General features: G+C 49.1%; 8 protein-coding genes across 8 annotated transcripts; 2 read left to right on the top strand and 6 right to left on the bottom strand.

Annotated features, from left to right (window-relative positions):
- Positions 1-796: 796 nt before the first annotated feature.
- N7479_004550 (uncharacterized protein) lies at positions 797-1906 on the bottom strand (the record flags this gene model as incomplete). Its single annotated transcript, XM_057252247.1, has 1 exon — positions 797-1906. The coding sequence occupies one exon, from the start codon at positions 1904-1906 to the stop codon at positions 797-799; it is 1110 nt and encodes a 369-aa protein (XP_057111572.1).
- Positions 1907-3298: 1392 nt separating this feature from the next.
- N7479_004549 (uncharacterized protein) lies at positions 3299-3919 on the bottom strand (the record flags this gene model as incomplete). The annotated part of the gene is made up of 5 exons (XM_057252246.1): positions 3299-3324; positions 3385-3424; positions 3486-3599; positions 3673-3742; positions 3801-3919. 5 exons carry the CDS (start codon positions 3917-3919, stop codon positions 3299-3301), a joined length of 369 nt encoding a protein of 122 aa, XP_057111571.1.
- Positions 3920-5305: 1386 nt separating this feature from the next.
- Positions 5306-7095, top strand: N7479_004548 (Amino acid/polyamine transporter I; the record flags this gene model as incomplete). The annotated part of the gene is made up of 3 exons (XM_057252245.1): positions 5306-5938; positions 6004-6448; positions 6500-7095. The coding sequence occupies 3 exons, from the start codon at positions 5306-5308 to the stop codon at positions 7093-7095; spliced, it is 1674 nt and encodes a 557-aa protein (XP_057111570.1).
- Positions 7096-7271: 176 nt separating this feature from the next.
- On the bottom strand, positions 7272-8063 carry N7479_004547 (haloacid dehalogenase, type II; the record flags this gene model as incomplete). Its single annotated transcript, XM_057252244.1, has 1 exon — positions 7272-8063. The coding sequence occupies one exon, from the start codon at positions 8061-8063 to the stop codon at positions 7272-7274; it is 792 nt and encodes a 263-aa protein (XP_057111569.1).
- A 2598-nt stretch (positions 8064-10661) lies between these two features.
- Positions 10662-14656, top strand: N7479_004546 (putative nuclear migration protein; the record flags this gene model as incomplete). Its single annotated transcript, XM_057252243.1, has 2 exons — positions 10662-13707; positions 13779-14656. 2 exons carry the CDS (start codon positions 10662-10664, stop codon positions 14654-14656), a joined length of 3924 nt encoding a protein of 1307 aa, XP_057111568.1.
- A 683-nt stretch (positions 14657-15339) lies between these two features.
- Positions 15340-15717, bottom strand: N7479_004545 (cytochrome b5-like heme/steroid binding domain-containing protein; the record flags this gene model as incomplete). The annotated part of the gene is made up of 2 exons (XM_057252242.1): positions 15340-15417; positions 15541-15717. The coding sequence occupies 2 exons, from the start codon at positions 15715-15717 to the stop codon at positions 15340-15342; spliced, it is 255 nt and encodes an 84-aa protein (XP_057111567.1).
- Positions 15718-16051: 334 nt separating this feature from the next.
- N7479_004544 (putative mRNA splicing factor RNA helicase (Cdc28)) lies at positions 16052-19429 on the bottom strand (the record flags this gene model as incomplete). The annotated part of the gene is made up of 1 exon (XM_057252241.1): positions 16052-19429. One exon carries the CDS (start codon positions 19427-19429, stop codon positions 16052-16054), a length of 3378 nt encoding a protein of 1125 aa, XP_057111566.1.
- A 1576-nt stretch (positions 19430-21005) lies between these two features.
- N7479_004543 (tyrosine protein kinase SWE1) lies at positions 21006-24194 on the bottom strand (the record flags this gene model as incomplete). The annotated part of the gene is made up of 1 exon (XM_057252240.1): positions 21006-24194. The coding sequence occupies one exon, from the start codon at positions 24192-24194 to the stop codon at positions 21006-21008; it is 3189 nt and encodes a 1062-aa protein (XP_057111565.1).
- Between the last annotated feature and the right edge of the window lie 412 nt (positions 24195-24606).

The raw sequence follows: 24606 nt of genomic DNA, 5'->3' as shown, positions 1-24606 counted from the left end.
GCAGTGTGGGAATGGCATTGTTGAAGCTGGCGAGGCATGCGACTGTGGAAATGGTGCCTGTGATGAGAGAGAGACTCAGTGCTGCGACTCTATAACCTGTCAGTGGCGAGGAGGGGATGGGTGTGAGCAAACAGACGATGGAAACACTGAAAACACCGAAAACACCGGCAACACTGACAACACTGGACAAGGAACATGGGGAGGTGGTAATCCAAGTGGTGATGTGTCATCTTGGGTTCAGGATCATCTTTCGTTGGTTATTGGAATTCCTGCTGGTATAGGAGGAGCTTTGCTACTGCTTATATGTGGATGCTTGATTTCTTCCTGTAGGCGCCGCAGAGCGCAAGCGGATGCAAAGCCTACAATTCCAACACCACCTCAATATCAATAAAAATTCCATTTCATTTCAATGCTTGGTTGATATTCCCTCACCTTCACTCCGATATATACTGCCGGTGAGTGGGCTTTAGTGTCGTCTAATCTAATATGTAGTTATTTTTAGATTGCAATATCCAAAGCTCTACCTGTATGGTTCATTAAACCCCAACGGGATCAGGGCAGTATATGTTTTATGCTAATCAAACACTTGAGGGAAAGTCGCATATTAAGAGAAACTGTCGGTGTTGGAATGATCCTATAACGAAAAACTGGAAGACTTCAAAGGCATGCAAGTATGACCCAAAAAGACTAGATTTTGTTCAGTTTGTACTACCTTAAAACATTGAAATATCCAATTTGCGCTACAAATATATTTTGAACTTCAAAACAACATAAAATCCCACCGACTCAGCAGAAATCACCCTCGCTGAATATCCTTCAAATAAGCCGTCACCCTTTCCACCAAAATACGCCGCGGCTCCGCTTGATCGCTATCACTCAGCGCATGTGATGCATTAGGAATAACCATACTCCTTGAATCCCAGATCTGCCGCCCACTCCCATCAGCAGCAATCTGCCACCTCTTCAAGAGAGCCTCCTTATTAACCCACGGCGGCACCGACTGATCCCTCCCAGAGTACAGCACCAGCATTTTCTGCTTTAGCAAACCCCTCTCCCGAATCATCCCAAATGTTCCACGGAATTGCTCGTCACTCAAATCAGAACTAAACAAATCATCCTCAGACGGATTCTCTGGACTATCTGGGCTAACCAGACTCAAGAACCGCCGACTGCTAACCGGCGCAGAGGGCGGATATCCAATTCGTGACGTCACAGATAATGGCACAACTGTATCAACAAGATCGTGGTCCTCATATGTCGCCCGCCGTGCATCAGCAACAGCCTTGTTGTACATCGTGCGCATCTTAGCCGGGCTGTCACGCTCAGTGCCACACTTCACAACCCATAATATGCCCTCGCGATCAGAAACGGGCGCTTGCATAATTGCCCCATCGACTGAAACCCGCACAATCGGCTTCCAGTGGCGATCGAACACGGGGTGTGCAGGCCGTGGGTTGGGACAGTTGATATAGTGCATCACGTCCTGACTGCCCGTCGAATGGCCCATGATGACCACTTTTCCGGCGCCAAATCGTGGTTCCTTGTATTTGCGGACGTACGACACGCTCTCCGATAGTTCGTCGATATCTTTGCCCAGTCGGCCCATGCCCCATCCCCCGCCAGCGCAGGACAGGATTAGCGAGAATACGCTCCATTGGGATTGGTCTAGCGCGCGAACTATGTCGCTTAAATATTCAACCGAGCCGAGACTATCGCCCAGTCCACCGACGAAGACGAGTGTATGTGGCTTGGGTACATGGCTGCGGGTGTATTCGAAGGCGACAAGGGTTTCGGTCTGTGAGGTGGTGTTAGCGGGGTGAATGGCCTGCAATGGTGGGTGATGTACACAGTGGTGTAGGATACCGGGCTGCCCCTGGGCCAGTGAGGTGAGGAGCTTGATTTGCATTATAATATGTTGCGTGCTGCAGGGTATTCCAAGTTTGAGTTGACAAAGTGCGTCAGATCAGATAAGAGACCATCAGATAAGGACCTGCGACGGACTTCCAAGGTTATGTATCGTGGTACCGGCAATTCGCGAGCGGTAACATAGGAGTTAGGGCTTGGAATATATATTACTAGCGTGTATATTTGGTATTATATTAACAATTCCCGACATCAGAATTTGACTTTCATACTTCGAGTTGATCATCCCTATATCAGCGCTTAACCAATGTGAAACGGGGAAAAAGAATACATGTATTGCGGAAGGTATCTACCTAAATGCTTGGTATATCTGCTTGATCGGTCAATTTTGGCAAACACCATCCACAGTCTGGTTAACTCGGCCTCCTTGAAACACGAGCACCTTCATCTAGTGCTATTCGGACTCCGGCTCGATGGAGTAGTTACTCTCATCCCAGGAGCCAAGATGCACTAAAGGCTGCTCAGGCTCATGCAACAAGATAGTAGAAATTACCAAGATCATTTTAGCACGCGACGACTTTCGCAGACGACACACGGTTTATTGACCAGCCCCCTGGATGGCTCGGTACTATCGTGAGTCCAATGGAACCTTGTTGAGAGGAGGCCAGAAGCAGCGAGCTGTGATCGCACAAGCTCTAGTCAAAGTTCCAAAATCTTGATCCTCGACAAAGCTATAGCTTCCCTCGACTCCAGGCCAGAGGCGCAGAGGAAATTCTCCAAAACCAAGCAAAAAGTCCCTCTACTCTATTATCCGAGTAAGGAAATGTGTTATCTCATGCATCACTATCTGCTCCCCAAATTATTGCCATCGTAGGTGCTAGTATACTCAGCGCTGTTTTTTCAGCTGATACAGTGGTCTTCGGCAACACCGTCGGCAGCTTGACTCCGTGCGAGGCGCCCCACTATATTCGGTCTTGAGATGGTTTCTTTGATTTTATGTCTTCATTTTTGGTTGCTATCAGGTTCTTCTCTCAACTAGGTTGGGTTTGGATGGGTATCTGAGAAGTCAATCTATAGCATTCGATGTTCTGTTCTGCTCACTGTTATAATAGGACTTGCAGCGGCACCAGTCGTATGAGCGCAATTCTGTTGGTTTACTTGAATTCATTACCAACAATGGAAATATGATTATGGGCCTTGCAGTATTCATAAGTCTAGCACAATGGTTTTTTACACAACCACTTATATAGTCCTTCGTTGTTGGGAGATGTACTAAAAAAAACCCCTACTATGGAGGTATAGGTTTTGAGGATGATTAAATACTCAACCCTTTTTCATTACTCATATGTTTCCTTTCTGTCGGCTCACAAAACAGCTAGGGTGAAGCTCTTGTGTACACTGTAGCCGGGGGATTAGGCGCGGGGCATCCTCCCGACTAGATGGCATCAGACCATGGGGAACCTGGCAATACAGACAGCAGAGGTTAGTATGCATAGATTTGTTTCTGTTAGGTATACTTACAGGCAATCTGTAGTCCAACATAGAAGTCTGCTTGCTTTTTCTAGGTGCCATGAGCGTCAGTCAGAGGCTACCAGTCTGGGTAGATATGCTAATGTACTCACGATGTGTGTTGTTGAGATATGTCTTTTGACTCGTGACGGGCAAGGTCGCTGGTCTTTCTCCACGTTATCGAGAGCCGTGCAATATGGGCACCTGAAGGCGCATGCAGGGATACGCTTTGGAAGACCGACGAGAGTCAGTCATCTCTTCAATATTCCCTCTTAGGGTAACTTGATTTGAAGTACCCACAATCACCACATGATCAACCGGCCACTGGGCTGGGAAGTGCTGTCGGCATTCACACACTTTCTTGCGTTGGCTCCAAAGTTTATGCGTGAGTAGATATCAACCAAAGGGCTTAATGGAAAGATACTTACACCCAGTAGTTAGGTTGCATTTCTGGGTCGGTTCTCATCCAGTAGTATCCCCGGAGCGGGCTGCCATCGCTAGTGACCCAAGGGTTCGTAGGGGGCCGGTCCTCGGGCTTAGAGGCCATCCTACTTGAAACAAGGTATTTCATTAGTAACTCGGTGCCGATGCGCTCTGGAGAGGATGTCTATATTTCAGGTGCGACATTAAGGTATCCCAGTATCAATCGAATCAGGTGAATGGGATGATATACGTACCTAATATTCTCACAGTTTAGTGATAATTTAGCGATTCAAGGATGGTGATGCGATGGAAGGTGTAAAAAGAAAGAAACAAGCCGGCAGGCCGGCAAGCAAATAGTGACAAGCCCTAGGGAAATATCTGGCATCGAACTTGAAGATCTGGCAAGACCAGACAAAACAACAGTCGCAAGGCAAGAGCGAAATTAGATGTTCTAAAACCGACCATGGACAATATCAAGCTCATACTCCATAAATCCAAGCTGTCTTGAAATTTTTATATTACTCGAAAGACAAAAGAATCGTCCAGAGCCCTTGAGTCTGTCGATTCTCCTCCCTTACCAGCAGGGCCACATTGTTCCAATCCAAGGCCGCAGTCTTTTTTTTAGCTTAGGGATACATTACTACTGTGGTACAGAATAATAATTTCGAAGCTACTCGCCCGACACCTCGGTCACAGCTCGATGCTGACCCTAACGACTCTACTACCTACCATCTTAGGCTAACCTTTATCTCCATCTTCAGATCAAACTCGGTCCACTTCACCAGAATACTTGACACTTGGCTGTTATGTTCTTTCCTTTGGCATTCTACAGAATTTCTACTAGATGGAATTATCAATTCGCATAAGCAGCAACTAATTCTGTGACCTTCCAATGATATCCTCGTAAATTAAGTCCACTCTACACAAGCGGAATAGGTATAATACGAAGGGCGGATATATACTACATACACTTCCATGTCATAATCAGAAGTAGAGATTCTGGATTTCAGATACTTGACGAAAGTGGTAACATATTCAGATTCTCTCGGGATAATTACTGTTATGGTCATTTGGCAAAGACATCAAACCGAAACAGGTTTGAAATCATTTCACTTGAAATGGCAGCTAAGTACTAAATACATCATAGGCTATTATTCTTCATCCGAGAGACTTCTTAAAATCAACCATCTTGACTTAAAATAAGAGAGAAGATAATGTCCAATAAAATATGATAAGGAAGAAAATTGCACAAATTTTGGTGTTCGCAATATTAACCGGGCCGGGGTTGCAGGCATGAAGTTCGATAGGGCGATTATGCACTTGAGAGCCCATAAGAGATACCATCTTTTTGATTATGTCCTTCTCCTTGTTAGTAAACTTTGGCACACGGACATAAACATATAAGATCTTTCCAACCTAGCACATATCTAAGAAACATCTCAATTTGACCCCTCCTCACTATTTTGGTTGTCTTCTCTTATTCATTTACCCCTCGCATCTGACATTCGCAATGCACAGTCATGCTCAAGATCACCTCGAGGAAAACGAAGAAATGCCGACGAGCGAAGATGAGGCTAGACCTATCACCAGATCTATCATCAAACGTACCCTCGCTGGCCAAGATAACGCCAAAACGCAGGCAGTCATTTCCGAGCTTGTTAAAACAAGACGAGGGCTAAACCAACGTCATATTCAAATGATAGCCCTGGCCGGAACCATCGGTACTGGCCTCTTCTTGGCGACCGGAAAATCCCTAGCAAGGGGTGGACCGCTAAGCATGTTGCTCGCATATTGTATTGTGGGCATGCTTATCTGCTGCGTGGTTTTTTCCGTAGCGGAGCTCAGTGCTCTGGCCCCTCTTTCCGGTGGCATTATACGGCACGCAGAATGGTTTGTTGACCCTGCGTTGGCATTTGCACAAGGTTGGAATAGTGTTTACGCGAATGCTATCCTCCTGCCAGCTGAGATGGTGGCTTGCGCTGTCATTATCGACTTTTGGTCTGATATTAACCATGCGGTGTGGATTAGTGCCCTTGGTGCGCTATTGGTTATTAGCAATATGCTACTGGTCAGTATTTACGGCGAGTTGGAGTTTGTTTTTGCAATGTTAAAGATTGCTCTGATTGTTGGTGTGAATATCCTGGTGAGCAGATTTCGCCGCGCAAATGATGTGCTGCTTATTTTACTGACTGCCTTTCATACATATAGAGTATATGTATCACCTCTGGCGCAGGCCCACAGGGTTATCCCATGGGGTTTAAATTTTGGAGAGACCCTGGACCCTTTGTGCAATTTCTTGGTATCGATGGCTCATGGGGGCGGTTTCTTGGGTTTTGGCGTGTACTGAGCAGTGCAGCTTATGCATTCTCCAACGTCGAGAACATATCGGTTGCAGCGGCTGAGACGCAAAACCCTCGCCATAACATTCCCAAGGCCGCCAAACGTGTGTTCTGGAGAATCCTAATATTTTATCTCATCACTATTTTCATGATGGGCCTTATTGTCCCCTCCAATGATAAGGGTCTTATGTCAAATTCCGGGGATGCTGGAGCATCTCCATTTGCGATTGCTGCTACCAATGTCGGGATCAAAGCGGTACCTTCGATCATCAATGCTGTCGTTGTCACAAGTGCATGGAGCGCTGCGAACTCTGGTAAGTAGGGATTTTCTGTCAGCCACAGTACTTCTGTTAACCCAAATATAGCAATGCTCGTTGGAACCAGGACACTATATGGTCTTGCTCAAGAGGGGCATGCCCCAAAACTATTCACTCGCATCAATCGCTTCGGGGTTCCCTGGATATCAGTTGCTGCAGTCGGATCTTTTCTTGCCTTGGGGTATATGACACTATCCTCTACAGCTTCCATTGTGTTTGATTGGCTTCAGCAACTGGTCTCAGCTGCCTCTTTAGTGCATTGGATTAATATAGAGGTGATCTACCTGAGGTTCTTTTATGGCTGCAAGAAGCAAAAGATCAGCCGTACTGAACTTCCTTGGAAAAGCCCCTTTCAACCTTACGCGGCATGGATTGCTCTAGTTTCGTTCAGTATCATTTTGTTTACTGGTGGGTTTTACATTTTTATTGATGGCAACTGGAGTCCTCAAACCTTCATATCGTCATACTTCAACATTCCACTTATATTTGTCTTATATTTTGGATACAAATTTTGGCGAAAGACCCGGCTTGTTCCTCTGGAAGAAATTCCAATCCATGAATTTCTTCAAATCGCCAATGAAAACCCAGAGCCAATCCCATCTCCGCCTACTGGATGGAAAAGGTTGAATGTCCTTTGGGCTTGATTTTGGGTGCGGAATGGTTATGGAAGAAGGAAAAGACATCTTAGAAGCCGGGCCAAATAGACTGATTATATCTCGAGTGTTCATTTAAAATGACCAAACATACACGTTATTTACTATTTTAAGTATTGATCTACCTTTCTAGGGTCTAACTACTAACCCCAGAGGGAAGACAGGTCTTACTCAATCCCAAATCGTCTAGCCACCTCTCGGAAGCCATCAGACTCAAGATGAACCCACATATCTACCCAGCCTTCAGGTTTGGCCTTTGAAATCTGCTCCTTTGACCACTCTTCCTCCATCTCACGATCAACATAGATAGTCTGAAACCCACAGCTCTTGGCGGCCTCTAAATCCTCGAGATGCGCCGCAACCAGTCCGCACTGGCCTGGTTCCAGTCCAAACTTCCTGGCAGCACCCTCATAAACCAGCGGAGAAGGCTTATAAGCTTTAAAATTCTCTGCGCTAACAAGATGCTTGAAAGGCAGTGATCCATGTCGCTGGAGATCCTGCAGTAAAGAGACATTCCCATTCGACAGCGTAGAAGTAACGAACCGACGGTTCAACAATTCAAGACCTTGGGCACTGTCCGGCCAGGGGTTGAGCCGGTGCCAGGCGAATGAGAGTTCCCACAGCTTCTCATCAGTGAACAGGCCGTCCAGACCGCGCTGTTGCAAGAGATCCTGAAGGGCATTGTAGTGGTGCTGATCGACTGACACAAACCCATTGGACGGATCGAATGTACTGGTGAACACATTATAAGAGTGTCGCCAATCTGCGACAAATGCTAGCCAGTCTTCCCAGGTCATGGCTGCAGCGCGGTCCTGCAGGTCGGCTGAGAGGTCCTTGCAGGGATGGCTCACAGCATGCAGGGCGGCTGCGCTCAGCTCTTCCGTAACGCATGTGCGCCACGACACTACTGTGCCGAATGTATCGAAAAACAACATCTGGGGTGGGTGATCAGTCGACATCTTGTGTGGTCGGTGTAATAACTAAGAGTAGACGGAGATGTTGATAATGTAGTTATTCCCCACACTTGCGAGATTATGTCGGTTTCCGAGCTCTGGGAACCTGACAAAGTTGAGATCTCAACTAGATAGATATGTAGGTCAGAGTGAAATCGATGAGTCTACCTATTCATATAATGCTGACCATGCAGGACTCTCGTGGAACGTGTGCTTAGTCAGTGTTCCGAGGTACCCCCCATGTGCCCACCTTGGCATGTGAGGTCCCGAGATCCAGTTAACGGCATCTCCAAATCCAACGTCCCTGATTGTTCTAGTGAATGGTTTTTATTAGGATTAAGAAGGGAAAAGAAACAATCAGCCGATTAGTTTTTGCCCGGTAACTGATCTGGAAGCACCCACACATATTGTAATAGTTGAGTACTTGAGTCTAAAGGAATGTGAATGTGCATGAGAGGAATTCAACATTCTGCCTGTTCTGTATTCCGCTTTCCCTTAACTTCCTAAACTTTCTCATCTCAAATCATCGCCATCAATTTGACTGATCTTCATTATCAGCAGAGTTCCTGATATACTTTGTACACGGAGTACAAAGTACAAAACTTCAGCCCCTCTTCTTGTGTACGGATTATCACCTGCGCCTCCAAGCTAGACTCGCTAGCGCAGAGAAACAAAGAAACCTGAGATATGAAGTATCAGCGAATATCGACCTGTCAACGGCCGTCTAAAGTCAAAAAGTACCGCGTGTTGTCCCCTGAGACCAGTGGGGCAAATGGGATGACCATGATTCGCGGATATTTCTTACTTATTCGTCTCATCCCCGTTGCTAGTCCGATGCCCAATGGCAATTTGGGGGCTTGATATGAGTCTAGACATGGACTTAGTACGGAGCACTCCGTACTCCGTATATCGGACGCGATAATAAAGCATTTTATTGCCAATCATTGACGATTGTCATGCGTCCAATGTCCACCAAGTGTGCGACCGGCACTTGCACATATGCAGAGAACTCCAATCTAGAGGCCATTGAATGCCATACAACATACAATGGGTCTCCGGACTTTAAACCATTATCATGGGAATTTGATTCTTCATTTCGGCTGATGTGGGTTCGTTCGAAGCTCTCGGTGGAGACCTTGGATGGGGCTGGATTTTACCCCTGATCCGCAATGTCCGCAGATGATTTGACTATTTTGCTATGTCTTTTTGAAGCGTCACAAAGAGGCGTCAATGAAATACGCAACAAGCAATATATGCCCTGGGGATTCTGAAACTACAACCACAGTCTCTCGTATGAAATGGTCTACGGCGATCGTCGCCCAAACAAGCTACGAGTTGGCCAACATTGCCATTTAATATTCTCAAACACGCTAACAAATCACTATTTTAGTCTCTTCGGAATCGACACCATTGGTCATTTGCAAAGGCTTTTCTTCTTTTTTATGATTTGACTTCCAGCTACCTCGTTGATTTCGCCTTCAAGAAAAAAAAAACAAAAAAAACAAATAGGGGGTGAACTTCCCCCCAGAAAACCCTTGAGCTACACCCAGACGTGCAGAGTTTTGTCACAAAATCCTAGCCCTGGACACAATTAATCTCTGAATCTTGACAATATAATAATATACACCCTCGTTTTCCGTTTCCAAGCTTTCGCTCAACAGCTCCCGATTACGACTCCGTTTTTAATCTTGTACCCTTGTTTTCTTTTTCTTTCTTTGTTTCTTTGTTCTAAACAGCTTCATTCTCCATGGTCTTTGGGGTCTGCTACAAGATCTACAAAGTTGATACAATACGGAGTATAGACTCTCTATGTTCGCGATCAGACCTTAAAGCGTTTTATACAGGGGAGATGATTGGAGCTCATATGTCTTAGTGTCTCTGGCAGCTGCAGTGGAGTATGAATCCTGCGGGCTAATCGGGTGGATTCTTTTCTTTCCCCATCCCCCCCTAACGAACACCCCTGGGACTTTTTCTCTCTTTTCTTTTTTGACGCGCCAAAGTCCAAATCTCCTCGCGTCCGAAGTTTCCGATGTGCCGCAAGGCTGATTTGAGCCCCCGAAGGTGTTTTCCGAGTCTACTCCGTAGGTCTAAGCTCCCAACTTGCCTCAGATCATTACCAACATACGGAGTAAATTAAGGTCTTAAGGAGATTCTCTAACGATCGACCCATCCTTACGGGCTGATTTTCCCTCCTGGGATCGACCAAATCTCCCGGATATCTTGTCTCTTAAGCTAAAAAAAAGAAAAAAGATCCGATCTTTTTGTCACTGTAAGTAGAGTTGTTAGTGTGTTCTCTATTCCCGCCCATATCCAAATCTCGGCAGGCCCGCTCATACATCCCACATATCTGCGCGCTGTAACTGTGGCTGACCTTTTCGTTCCACCAAGTTCCACAAGCTCCTTGAATACCCCCTCCATCCCGCGTTCGACCAGTCGATTGAACAAGGTGAAACCTCTCTCTGGAGATCAATATCTGCTTCAAACAGTTAATATTCGGATGGTTGAACTACGGTAGTCTTTTGATGGGATCCAGTGCGTGACGTGCTCTGGCTAGCCCAACGAGCAGAGAGCCCTGGTGATGGTTTGAGGCTTTCCATTCGGCACATGCGCACAAAAGAGATGGCCGACTTACAGTCTCCGGCCTCCATGGCCCACCCATCCCCTGCACCATCCTTCAGATCCAGGTCTCGAGCTCCATCCAATGGAACATCAAGATCAAGACCATCTTTGCGTCGGCAAGATTCCTCCCCACCGTCTTCCTCTCCACCTACCCTCCCGACCCCCGCATTCTCCCCTGATGGACAAACAGACGAAGATGATATCATCGAGGATACCTTATCACCTTTCGACCCGCGCAGGATCACGCCCACCCTCCATGCATCTCTCGTTTCGGAAATTCTCTCGCTGCGTCGGGAGATAGAGAACAAAACCAAGGCAATTGACCGATTAGAAGACAGCTTGGACGAATCAAAGACGGAAAATGAAACATTGACTGCAAATCTCTCCCAGGTGACTTGGGAAGGACGCTCATTGAAACACCAAATCCAACTGCTGGAAGGTGGAACGTCATCTGCGATGACTGAGCTAGCTCGGGAACGCGATGAAGCGGTCGAGAACATCAGTGATGTTCGAAAAAAGCTCGAGCAGGCACAGAAGAAAACACGAAATCGGGAGGAGGACGTTGAACGAACACAATTACTTTGGAGTCGTGATCAAGAGTCATGGGCGGATGAGCGCCGTGCCCTGGAACGAAAGATTCACGTAGTGGAGGGCCGCTTGAAGACCGTTTTGAATGAGGTCGCAGCTGCCCAGGAAGTGGCGGCTATTAACTCGCATTCGCAGCCGAGTGAGAATGGTGACCTTGTTCATGACAAGAATAAAGAAAGCGACTCAGCTAGCGTGGCATCTAGTAGCCTAGGCCGTCGACGCACTAGCGTGACCAGCGTGAGCTCGGAAGAAATTGAAGAGGCGGTTATATTCCATAACGTGCGATACTCGGTTATGAGTGTTGTGCCTCGCGTCAAGAATAGTTCAGGTCTGAACCTGGCGGAAGAACTTGACTTTGATGAAGAGGATGAGTTTGATCCATCTGACGAGGACCTCCCCGCCTCTCCGGAGGCGCTCCCCGAAGAACGTCCAATGTCGGTTCACTCACAGGGGTCATATAGTATTTCTTGCAAGGCTAGGAAGATCCTGGGTCTTTCCCTTCAGAGCTCAGCCCCACACTCACCCACTATGGAGTCCCGTGCCTGGGAACTCCCTAGTCCAGTGAAACTGCACTCGGCATTCGAATACCGCGATATCGGCATCCAGTACTCACCTCCTCCGTCGCCTACAATAGAAGCGAAGGTTGTAGACGGCCTTGTTGCTTCAGAGCCCGAAAAAGATGGCAAAAATGCGAACATACCCGGAACGGAAAATAATCTCATGCTCCCTGTTGCACCTCAGATGGTTTCTACTTCTTGTCAGACTGTGGATGAACTCCCAAGTCCTCCATGGACCGCCAATGTGGCTGAGCCGGCTCAACCTGTTGAATCCACCTCGAAGTCGATACAAATGACATCAGCATCCACTCAGACCAATGCTGTGCCAAAAACAAATGTTGTTCAAAGTGAAAATCGTATCAACTGGTTGCCAGATGATGTCCCACCCAAGATGGACATTCCAATGATCGCCATCCATCCGCCAGGCTCAGAGCCAACCTCACCTCGGAACAGTGTCGTTCTTCCCCCGCAGACTAAGAACATTGCTTGTCAGGCTAACTTCCGGGCAATTGTTGATTGTCGATCCGTCGCCATACAAACCGAGGAGATCCGTATCGATCAACGCCCGGTCAAACTTCCCGCTAGACTTCTTCCTTCTGCTATTCAAGATACACTACCTCGCCCTGGACCCCAGGAGCCTAGCCTCGAGTCTTACACTGTGCCCCCGCTTCCGCCACGGTCTGAAAAACGAAACCAGAGACGTCTGGTAACAGATCAGACAGATGGTCCTGTGAAGCCTCCTAGAGCACCCGATCAAGATCATGTGCAGGCCTACCCCGGTAACAACGACAACGGTCCGCTCTCAGATGATTCCCTGTCCAATATTCGACGACCTTTACGATCTAGCAGTCTCTTCGCCGGCTTTGAACACAACAGCGATGACGAAAGCCCACATGGCGAACGTGATGTCTTCACTGACGATGAGCTCCTCAACCGCCCATTTGCCGCATACACTGTCAGCCGGGGCAAGCTCATCACTACGAAATCAAGACCCAGCTTAGACGATGTGGCTCTCCCCGAAGTCGCCGAGCAGCTGTCCTCCCCCGAGTCAAGGCCACCTGATATTAGCCGTTCTCGGCCTTCCCAGCGGTCTGGCACGGCCTCCTCAAGTATTCGCCAGCCTGGCATGCGCAAAATGGCCATGATCTCAAGCGGAACCGCCGCGCACCAGAAACCCCGTGCCCGCAGCCCCAGCGAACCAAGCCTCGATAGCGGCAGTGCAGGCTCAAGCATTGCACCGCCATTCCCGGTGCCCATCCGTCTAAGCTCACGCAAACTCCCGCTCAACGGCAGACAGTTCTCAGCCCGCGGTCATCAATCCATCATCCGGCGCCCATCCCTCCGCCGAGCGCGTTCCGCTGCCGCAACGTCACAGTCAGAGTTTACCGAGGAACCGGAAACTCGCTCTTCCCCGTCACGATCAATCTCTACCTTTTCCCCAGAAAGTCCTACATACCGACCATACCGACCGCCGCCGCCGCCGCCGCCAATGCCGTGTGATGATATTACAGCACCTCGTGAGCGATATGGGCCCCCGAAACGCGCCTCGCACCGTGCAACTCCGTCTCAAAACTGGAACGGTGAACAGCATGAAAGAAAGGATTCCACCGGCGGCGTGCAGCCGACCAGTGTCGTTGATGCCATTGCTCAGACCATGGTTGGCGAGTGGATGTTTAAATACGTCCGTCGACGTAAATCATTCGGGATGGGCGAGCCCAAGGAAAATTGGGAGGGCAAGAACCCGGACGATGTGTCAGCGAATATCACGAATAGTGGTGTGCGACATAAGCGATGGGTTTGGCTCGCCCCGTACGAAGGCTCCATTATGTGGAGTAGTAAACAGCCTACCAGTGGACCTGCATTGCTCGGCAAGAGTGGCCGGAAGTGTAAGTCTTCAAGAAATCTCATTCAAGTTGATTGGAAGTGGCAGCTAACATAGTATCCCTCCTCATTATAGTCACTATCCAATCCGTCCTGGATGTCAAAGATGACAGCCCCGTACCCAAAGGCGCTGGCTCTTCGATCCCATTCAACCGGTCTATCCTGGTGTTGACACCACAGCGCGCTCTCAAATTCACAGCACTAACGGTCGAACGCCACTATGTCTGGCTAACGGCCCTCTCCTTCCTCAGCCATTCCTCAATGGGGCTCCAAGAACTAGCAGCCCTACCTCCAGTCCCAAAAGAAGAATCCCCAACCCTCCCTCACGCCTCCCTCCGCCGAAACCCAATCCGCGACTCTATCCGCGTCGCAAAGGGACGGCCTCGTCCAATGCCAAAGGGCAAACGCTCCTTCAACAGCGCCGGTGCTCCAGCCCCAGTCCCCGAAATCCCAGTCGACAGCATTGACCTAGCAGCCGAAGCACCACATGTGCCCCGCTTCTCAACCCACGGCCGCAAGCGCAGCAATACCACACCTCGCCCCCCAGCCCTCCGCGCTCTCCGCAGCTTCTCCAGCGCAGGCACTGTGCCCTCTTCACACAGCGGCACCACAGCCGGCTCCTCGGAGCTCCACTTCTCCGCCATGCAGCAGCCCCCAGCCCTACCCCCAGGCATTGGCAGCCGCCGCAGCAGTCTCAGTCGACACCCTTCAGAGACGAGTGGCCGTGCTTCCAGTGTGGCGGGCAGCAATATATTCGATATAGGAACTGTGCGTATGGAGGCCTTCATCGACCACCACGCCGAGGAGATTAATCGCCCCCGTGCACCTCCGCGCCAGCACCATACTCGCAAAACTTCCAGTCAGTGGAGTGAGAGGCGGTATGAGTTTGACACACCTTCTGTCCATGGCAGCGAGTTCTCGTATCGTCCTGAAGATGCGTGGCGGGGATTCTAATTCTAGAGTGGACGATTTTCACTTGCCGTCTCTCTACCATTTTCCTCTCATCTTTTTTTTTCTTGCTTATTACTTACCATATACCTCTTCTCTCTTTCGTTCTCTTTTTCTTTGAACAACATACCTTTTTTTGGCGCAGGTTCACCGCCACATCTATCCGTGGCTTGTCTACATCGTTACTGGACATATATATTTTGTCACTTCCCACCTATCATGTTTATTCTCTGCTTTGCTCACCTCATGCATCTACCACCTGCCATTTGCCATTTGTCGCTTTCGAGTCGATACCATTTTGATTTGGATACCATTTCTCGTGCAGCGGGAGGGAGAAGGGCGTTTCTTTTTTTTTTGATATTTTAACTCTCAGTCCAGCAGATCCTGGATATCTATGTGAATCTTCGTATACATGTCCAAGCATAATGTATAAGTGTTTTATCTGGAGCAGGAATGAAACCTGTAGTATCAACCTTCATCCTGTATTATTCTATCCATGCCCAGGTAGTAAGATGGTAGTCATAAAGGAAATGGATCAAACTCGAATCGCGGGTATAACGTTCGCTAGCGGAGTAAATACAACGTCGTGATATCTCTTGTGATGTGCAGTTGTGGCCTTCCCGCAGTGGACTGGTCCCTCCAAAACCATAACACTCAAAATGTATCGCTGCCTTTTATTTTCAAATTATTCAAAGCTTTGCAGCATCCTTGACCTCGCCAACCTTCAGCTTGGGCGTGTACTTCTTCAGGACAGATTCATTGTGATACTGAACGGTGTTAGTTGCATACTTTCAATAACCGACTCGGCAGCCTCTCGGCCGATTGCCGACAACAAGCTTAGATTTGGAGAAAACAAAAAAAAAAAAAAAGAAGCAGAAGGAAATACGTACCTTCCAGAACTGCTTCGAGGCATCCTTGCCCGCCACACGCTTGAGAATCTTTGCGCCGCCAGGGTGCTCGTCGGCAAACTTGGTTACATCGAAGACATTGCTGTCGATAATGATGTAGAGGCCCTTATCGGCGGTGTTGTGGGAGGCCACGTCGGCAGGGGTGAATGTTTGAGACATTTTTTGAGTGTAGATTGAGAAGTTGGAAGGTGGAAGAATAGAAGAATAGACAAAAAAAAAACAAAGCGAAGAAAAGGAAATAAGTAAATCGGAAGGTGTGACGTATAAAATCCCGAGTCTGGGGGAAAGCGGAGAAGAAACCGAGGTTCAGCTGATTTGCCGCGGTTTGAATTGCCCGGGCGGTGATTGGTTGAAGGGAATTGATGCCTGAGGTGTTAGTTTTTATATTTGAGGATATGATATCCGAACTATACATGTATGTTGTACATGTATTCAAACTATTCAAAACTTTTTTTTTTCAAATGTTCTTTAGTCTGTACATCCTATATCCACTCTACTCTCGACTCTTCTCCCCAACCGCCCCTTGCCCCTTGGGTACTTTGCGATCCAACCCCAGACTCTCCAAGTCCTTCTTCTTATAGTAATGGGGCGCAACCTCAACCAACCATTCCGGCTGCAGCGGCATATTACTGCGCATGTACTCCTTGCTAGTAAGCACCAATTCAAAGTAGATTACCCAGCGAGGGTTAACCTCCATAAGCACACTAGATGGATGCAAATACACTGACTGTCCATTCTTGATAGTGCGGTAACTGTCACCGCCACGCTGGAGTCGCGCCGCATTGGGGAAGAATCCAGCCGTGATCGCCTTTTGGATTGGCTGAATATTCGTAGAACCACAGGTACTGACAGCGACCTCGACGCGGTCGCACAGTTTGGCGAGCTGGTCACGCACATCGCGCGCCCGCGTCAGACTGCGCTGCTGCAGGAAGTTCTCTTTCGCCCAGATTACGCTGAAGTCTGAGTCAACCCATTGGTTCCAGACATTCAGGAGCGTCAGATGGTCGCCGCCGTCTTTAATGGTGAACCGGTTACGCGCACTGTCGGCGTGGATCTTCTTGTCCTTAGGTCGGAAGAAGAGTGCGCTGCCTTCGCCGAGCATCGACACGATCGACAGCACTTCTTCTACGCATCCATATTTATCAGCGGCAAGGATCGCCTTGGCGAGCATCGGGTCCGTTGGGAACTCGGCCATCTGCCGGCCGACCTTGGTCAGCTCGCCTCGATCGTTGAGCGCCCCGAGTGCATATAGCTGTTCCAAAGCGCGGATGATGGTCTCCGCTGGCGGTGGATCCATGAAGTCGAAGTCGAGTAGTTGATCGATTCCCAGCGACTTCAGCATCAGAATCACTCCGTTCAAGTTAGTACGTTGAATCTCCGGAGTGGTGTTCTCTTCCAGCTCGTTATAGTACGCCCACTTGGTATACAGGCGAAAACACTTGCCTGGCCCGACACGTCCAGCACGTCCGGCTCGCTGGTTGGCAGAGGCACGCGAACACGGCGTCACGACCAAGCTCTCCATCCCGCTACGTGGGTTGAACACGTTTTCTTTGACGAATCCTGGGTCAATCACGTAGACAATACCATCAATGGTTAAACTGGTCTCGGCGATGTTGGTGGCAAGTACCACTTTTCGCGCTTTAGGCGGAGTAGGCTCGAAAATCTTAGTCTGCAGTTCAGACGGCAGGTTGGCGTAGATAGGAGCAATAATCATCTCTGGAATCTTACTCCCAAGTTTTCGAGCCGTTTCTTGTAAACTTTGCTCGGCGGCCTCGATTTCTTCTTGTCCAGTCAAGAAGACCAAAATATCTCCAGGTCCTTGCGTGACGTGGATCTGGAAGACCGTTGTGATGGCTGCAGCGAGGTAGTTGGCTTCAGGCTGTGAAGTGTAGTGCACGTCGACGGGGTATCGACGACCAGGGATATTGAAAATGGGCGCATCGTCGAAATACTTCTGGAACTTCTGCGCGTCCATCGTCGCTGAGGAAATGAGCAGCTTCAGATCAGGCCGTGCCTTGGCAATATCTTTGAGCAGACCACAGGCAATATCTGTTGGCACTGTCCGTTCGTGCGCCTCGTCAATCATTAAGGCCGCGTACTGGCTCAGGTCTGGCTCTGTCAACAGTTCTCGCAGCAACATTCCATCGGTCATATACTTGAGAATGGTCTTGTCGCTGGTGTTGTCCTCAAATCGGATGGCATAACCAACTTCATTTCCAATCTTAGTGCCCATTTCATCCGCCACACGAGCAGCAACACTCATGGCCGCCACTCGTCGCGGCTGCGTGCAACCAATCTTGAGGCCATCCTTAGTATAACCGGCCTCGTGGAGGTACTGCGGGATCTGTGTCGTTTTACCGGAACCAGTTTCACCAACGATAATCAAAACCTGATGCTTTGCCACAGCCTGAATGATCTGATCACGAAATTGATAGATAGGCAAACTCTTGCGGGTCTCATCCATCGAGAGGGCTTTTTTCTCCGCTGCATCAACCTGCTCCTTGAACTGCAGCTGTTCCTTAGTCATTGGTTTCTGTGTACCGTCGAGTTTGGCGTCCATAACGAAGCTGATCTGCTGCGAATCGTCGAAGACATACTCGTAGTCTCCCTCGTCCACGAACTCGGCCTTTTTGATCTGTGCCTTGGCCTTGGCCGCCTGTTCCAGCTCCCACTCCTCGTGCTCTGTGACAAATCGCTCTTGGCCCAGCTCATCGCGCTCGACGTACCGCTTGTACAGGGCTTCTTCCTTCTTCTTCCGGTCGATCTTCCCCTTCTCGGTAATATAATCAGACGGCATCTGATAACCATCGCGGTGGTCGTCGATCCGAAGCCGTTCCTCGGCGAGACGAAGGACCTCTCGGTTGCGCGCGAATTCCTCCTTCTCCTTACGAGATAGATTCGGGTTCTCACGCAACTCCGCAGCCTCCTCTGCAACCTGTCGTCGCAGAAGTGCCAATCTTTCTGTCTCACGCTTCTTCAAGTATTCCTGTCGAGATCTTTCTCGCAGATCGGGCATCATCGAAGCCCGCGCGCTCGCATCATCGCCCAACGCACGTCGCCGTGCAGCCTCACCATCACGTGTCCGATCCTCAACAATCTTCTTCGACTTGATACTTTCCTTATTGGCCAGTCGTTTGGCAAACTCGTCTCGTTCACGAAGATCTCGTTGGCGGTCGATCTCTTGCTTAGTCTTAGGGTCGATATCGATATCGTCGGCCAGTGACGCAGGATTAGGAGACGCAGAACCATCGTCGAGCCGCGTACGCTTTGAGGGGGACTCTTCAAATTCCTCTGGGTACATCTCGTCTTCGGGGATCTCTTCATCACCCCATCGATCGTCGAAGTCCTGGGAGCCCTTCTTGCGGAGCTTCCTCGTCCGTGGCCGGTCGCGACCCTCTGCATCGCGGCTTCGGTCTCGCTTTCGGCTCTCGTCCTTTTCTCCGCGACTCCGAGGCTCGAGGTCTCGCTTGCTGCTGCTCCTGTCCTTGTCGCTGTCTCTGTCCCGTCTCCTCCGTCGCTCTCGGTCGGCCTCGATTTTGGTTGGTCCTAGCAATAGGGCGGGCTCTGGTTGGTCTTCACCCATGTCTACCAGCCGGTACTTCTTTGTCGTGGATTCCTTGCTCATCGCGAGTTTGGGGGCAGACGCGCTGGGCTGCGCGCCCTTGCCCATGCGAGCATGGAGTTCCCGAGCAAAGGCACCAATTTCAGCTGGGCTAGCATCTATTCCATCGAGGAAGGACACAAGAGTATCTTGGAGGGAAGAGGTAGACTTGGCTGAGCTGGCGGTCGCGAGCACGAAATCGATGACGGTGGGCTCCGACGCACCCGTTAGGCGGATGAGATTGTCCGACACGAAATCTTTAGTGTTCATGATGTGTGATACGGATAGTTCTTGTGGAAGGAAGATATTAAGAGGTTGATGCGCAGGGAGGAGCTTCTTCGTGAGGTGGAGAGGTAAAATGCGGTTATCGTGCGGATTCTAAAAGTAGCAGCACATGTTGCACAGAATATCGAGGTCTAATAAGCCAAGCTCAATGCTAGAGAGAGTCTTGCAGGCAGCATACGACATGAGCCGAAGTTCGATTCTGGATTCAAAAGATATGAGGGGGGTTTTGGAACAAGAAATTGGAGAAGTTTGCGCAAAACGCCAAGAAATCCCGTGGCAATCCAAATTCGAATACTCAGGCACTACCGCAATATATATATATATATATACATCGCAACATTTAGGAATACTACTTGCACGTCGATCTCTAAAATATTTCATCGCATTTTAAATAGGAAAAGGTGTTTAAAGAATCGATATTTTCACCAAACCCTACATTTCATAGCATTCCATAGCTACATAATCTTTCTAGCTATAACCTATAAACTGGTAATATCGCTTTGTACATATGTAATTATATCATGTTTATGTTTTATACCAGATGCCTCTATCGCATAATTTTTCACCCTTCTTTGAAACGGCGGTATAAGTATATATATATGTATATATATCTGCATATATGTATGTATGAACCGGAATGGAGATCTATCTCTATGTCCATGTACATAATCTTTATCTCATTAAGAATTAGAGGCAAATTGGATGCTACTCGCTCTGTTTTGTCCCCCTTGTTAGTTTTAAAGGTAGATGGCTTTTCCATGTATAAGCCTTTACACTTTGAATTCTACAATTGAAGATGTTCATAGGATATCATTTCAATTCGTAATTCCACAATTGCTATACAGACATGGAACCCAGGTATCCAACCAAAGACACCAAGCTAGCAGAGAAGATCACGCTCAAAGGACATGGATAGGGAATCATCACTGCCCAGAGGGCACACATTCATCATGAGAAAAAGCAAAGAGAAGCAAAGATAGCAGTGATGTTTCCAAACCAACCGGGGTATGCCGTTCAGACCAGATATCAGCCCTGGAAAAGAATAATCGCTTTGGAGCAATTCATCTCAAGGACAAGACGATAAGACACGTTGGAATGAATACGGCAGAATGCCAGAATGGCCTTGATCATTTCCAGAAGCAAGCACCTTGCGAGGTTGGTACATTTCTGGCATCTCGAGACGCTAGGTATTGAATCGTACAAAAGGAAAAGAAAAAAAAAAAAAAAAAAAAAAGATCCTCGAAATAGGGTAAGAACCCTTCGGAAACTCCAGTCGTGATATCCGTGAACTGCTCAAGGTAACGCCCAGATCCAGACCAGATGGATCAAAAACGCCCCAAAGCCCAGCGCACAACAGAAAACCCTAACTTCAACCGTTGAAGCATGAGGTGGAGAGGGATAAAGTCGTGACGTGAAAACATGGCATCAAAGATGGGACGGGAAAAAGAAGAAGACATATGCTCCGAGGTTAAACGCCAGGAAAGAGGTGACAAAGGAAAAAAAGAACAAACATAAAGCATGGGACACCCTCCGTATGCACAATAATAAAAGGGATATTAAATTACACGTCGATCATTTCGGCATCTTCGGCCAAGATCTCGTCAGCGGGGCCCCAGTTACCCTCGAAGACGGTGGCGCCAGCACGGCGTCGTTGATTAATAAATTGCACTCCATAAGTCTCCAGGATCTGATCGGCTGTGGGACGGTTCTGAGGTTCCGGGGAGATCATCCATCGAACAATGCCATCCAATGCCTGTGGGTGGTTGGCATCAACCATGAAGCTCGGTGGATCGATCAGCTCCCCACTTCGTGCGAGTCGCTGTGGTTTGGGGTTGTTTAGCTGACGACTTGTCAGGAAATCATCACAATCATCGCAAAATTCGTTGTCACCCAGGTCGGATGTACAAAGTTCCTCGAAAGATGACCCTTCTGAGATAGGATTGCCAGTGGCATCGCGGAAGATGCTTGTCTCTGAGCTCCAGGTAAGGCTGGGCACGTCGCTCATATCGCCATTGCGGAGCTTCTGCCAAGATGCTCCATTGTCAGGAAGTTCCACGTTGCCAGCGATCTCAAAAATAATGAGTCCAAGTGAGAAAATATCGGCGGGCTTATCGAATCGGCCCATAAGAATCTCCGGTCCAATGTATTCACGGTCACCTTCGCCCTCAATACCGTCCTCTGCAGGCCAGCGTGCCGCCATGCCAAAGTCACCAATCTTCAACGTACCCTCAAAGGTGACCAGAATGTTGGCAGGCTTCAAGTCAAGATGGATGAATCCCTCGTCATGGATTTGCTTCAGTCCCAGAGACATCTCTAGCAAAATTTTCCAGATACGGAAGTCATCGAGTCGGGCCTTAAGTCCAGCTTGGGCTAAGAAGCCATCCAGGCTACCCTCTTCGCAGTACTCTGTTTGAATGTACAGATGACCATTGCTCTCCCAGCTGTCCATAAAGGAAATAACATGGTCACAGTTGGTCAAAGTCTTGAGAACCTCGACTTCGCGAATACGGCGCTCACGATCCTTCAGCCCCAAATAGGGCTGCTTGCTCTTCTTGACAGCCCACACCCGATGGGGGAGGGAAGTCGGCGACCTTGGTTCGCTTGATGGAAGAGAGAAGACAGATGGGAAGGACGCGTCGTGAGGCTTCGCGACACGGAAGACCTGGGAGAACTCGCCAGTTCCAATAAGCTCAACGTTGTCAAAGCGGGCTGTCAGAGTGGGGTCGACATCTGGAACATGGTAGCCACTAATCTGGAGACTGGGTCGTCTGAATGATGACCACGAGTCTCGCGGACCAGTTGGAGTGGCGGGAAGTTCATGCTCCTGCACATACTGATGATCACTTGGCACAGAGATCGATAGGCCACTTGGATCGGGAGGGAAGTACTGGTCGCGGGGAGTGTGGGGTGATGCCTGCAGAAGCTTCTCATGCAGCGGACTCGCTGTGTCGGATAGTCGTTCCAGAGATGGGATTTGAGAAGTGGTGGGAGGGTAGGTGCGAGAGGGGAGGAAGGGCTGCTTGGTTGGTGTGGGAGGGAAGTCGTCATTGAGAGGCTGACTGTCATGTCGGGAAGAGGGCGATTGGGCAAGAATCAGTTCATCGCCATCAATGCTCGCGAAACTTCCACGCCGCGAGGCCTCGGGGCGATTAAAGCTGCTGCCGAAGATTCCCATGCCCCGAGCGAAGGGACTTGGCTTAGGACGCGAGGTAGTAGGTGGGTTGAAGGGAGAAGCGGAAACAACATCCGATTGATGAGCCAGACGTGACTTGTCAAACAGCCGGTCCGTGGGGTTTGGCCCAGCGGTGAAAAGATTAACAGGCCGCTTGCACGGTGTATCGGGCATGTTCTTGTTGAATCCAGGATTCTCCTCCGCATTGCGGTTTTTCTTGGAGATAAGTCCAGTGGACATAAATGCTGCAGGCAAAGGCTTGACTAGCCTAAAATTATCCGGGGTAGCAAAAGTCTCTGTTTCTTCTCGTGATATCTGACGCACGGGAGCAGGACGAGTAGACCCGGCGGGAAGAGACTTGGAGAAGTTGAACATTGTTCGTCGGCCCTCGGGCTTGTGAATTGGCTCATGAGTGGGCGAGTCGTCAATACTAGACCCAGAAGAGGATTGAGTGATAGTCCGAGAGAGAGGATGAGCAGCGGGTCGAGGAGGTTGAGTAGTGGTGTTGACAGTAGAATTAGCGGGAGGGTTGGAGAAAAGAGGGCTGGCTGGCGGCCTAGGGGAGAAAATGTTTTCACTGCCTGGTTGGAATAGGCTGCTATCAAACGACATTCGTGGCCTAACAGACAATGGTGTCTCGGGTGGTGACGCCTCAAGTGAATCATCCATAGCCCTGGGTCGCCCAAAGAGAGGTCGGTCGCCGCGCTGCTGTAGGGTTGAGCGTCGTAGAGAAGATGAGCGCTTTGGAATCGTCGCAAATGGACTGTGGGGTTGGACAGGCGTGGGGAAAGATGGGATTTCGTTACGTGTCGGAGATCCCTCTGGAGTCGTGTTCTCGACTTCGTTGTCGAAAATGCTAAACTCCGTTGAGAAATGAGGAGTGTGCACGCTGCGTCGCTTTGCAGAAGGACTGCCTCGTGATGCTTGGTCCAAGTTCATAATCCCGTCGCTGCGCTTCAAAGGACTGCCAGTCGCAAAGCTACCAAAGGTCCCACTACGTCGTTTTTCAACGCGCGACAGTGTTGATCGGGGCGCAAAAGTGGATTCACCCAGCGGGGCAGAAGGAGTGTTAATAAAACAAGGATTGTCTGGGGTGGTACTTTGATCTGGTGCGACGAGATCGTCAAGAGTCAAATCATTTTCTTCCCCAGAAGATAAAGAGATGGGTTGAGTTGGAGTCGCGTTACCACTGTCCGTCGAAACACTCAAAACGCGTTTGGCCGGACTGCGGGGTGATGTCCGTCGACGCATGGCTGGCCTACTGATTTTCGCGCTGGGAGGGTAAGGGACAGCGAGATGAGACTGATGAGACTGATGAGACTGATGAGATGGAAAGAGAACAAAATTGTTCTGCGAGGCTCGTCGTGAGGGTGACAAAGGAGAAGAGATGTAGGCGGATTTGGAGGGGGAATGAGTACGTGGGTTGAGGAAGAAGTTGGAACTCTTAGAGGGGGAGCGCGAAAGTGAGCGCCTCAGTTGGCGGATAGCAGAACTGGCGTCGACGTGATGGATTCCCGAGTGCGATGCCAGATGAAGTGTGCCACCGGAGTCCCGGTGCGGCGAAAAGGTTGCAACCATGATTGGGGGAATGTGTCAACGCGCCGCGCAATGAGTCCAGAATGAAGCGCGTCACACACAACTAAATGCGCACTGGATATCTTGGGGGGAAATAAAGGAAGTAAATCTAGATATCCCGAGGAGATTCGAGATTCAATAATCAAAAGGATTTGAGGTTTAGAGAGCCCCAAAAGTTGACACGCGCAAATCAACAACGCGTCCAGAAAAGAGGAAACCAAGGATACCCAGGATATCAAAGGATACTCTGGATACTTCGGAGATTCTGGATATTCTCCTGGGCTGGATACTCGCGGATATTCGCAAATATTCGTGGATATGATATCCAAAGGAAGGCACGGGGAATGGAATGTTCCAAATGTCGGCAGGTGCAAGTGGCAAGTTCAAGAGTCACACCACTTCCATCTCGGATTCC

The sequence above is a fragment of the Penicillium vulpinum genome, assembly GCF_028829585.1.
Source record: "Penicillium vulpinum strain IBT 29486 chromosome Unknown utg000002l_segment0_segment0, whole genome shotgun sequence".
Taxonomy (NCBI): Eukaryota; Fungi; Ascomycota; class Eurotiomycetes; order Eurotiales; family Aspergillaceae; genus Penicillium; species Penicillium vulpinum.
The sequence above is the reverse complement of the archived record's forward strand: the minus strand, read 5'-3'. Positions and strand labels throughout refer to the sequence as shown.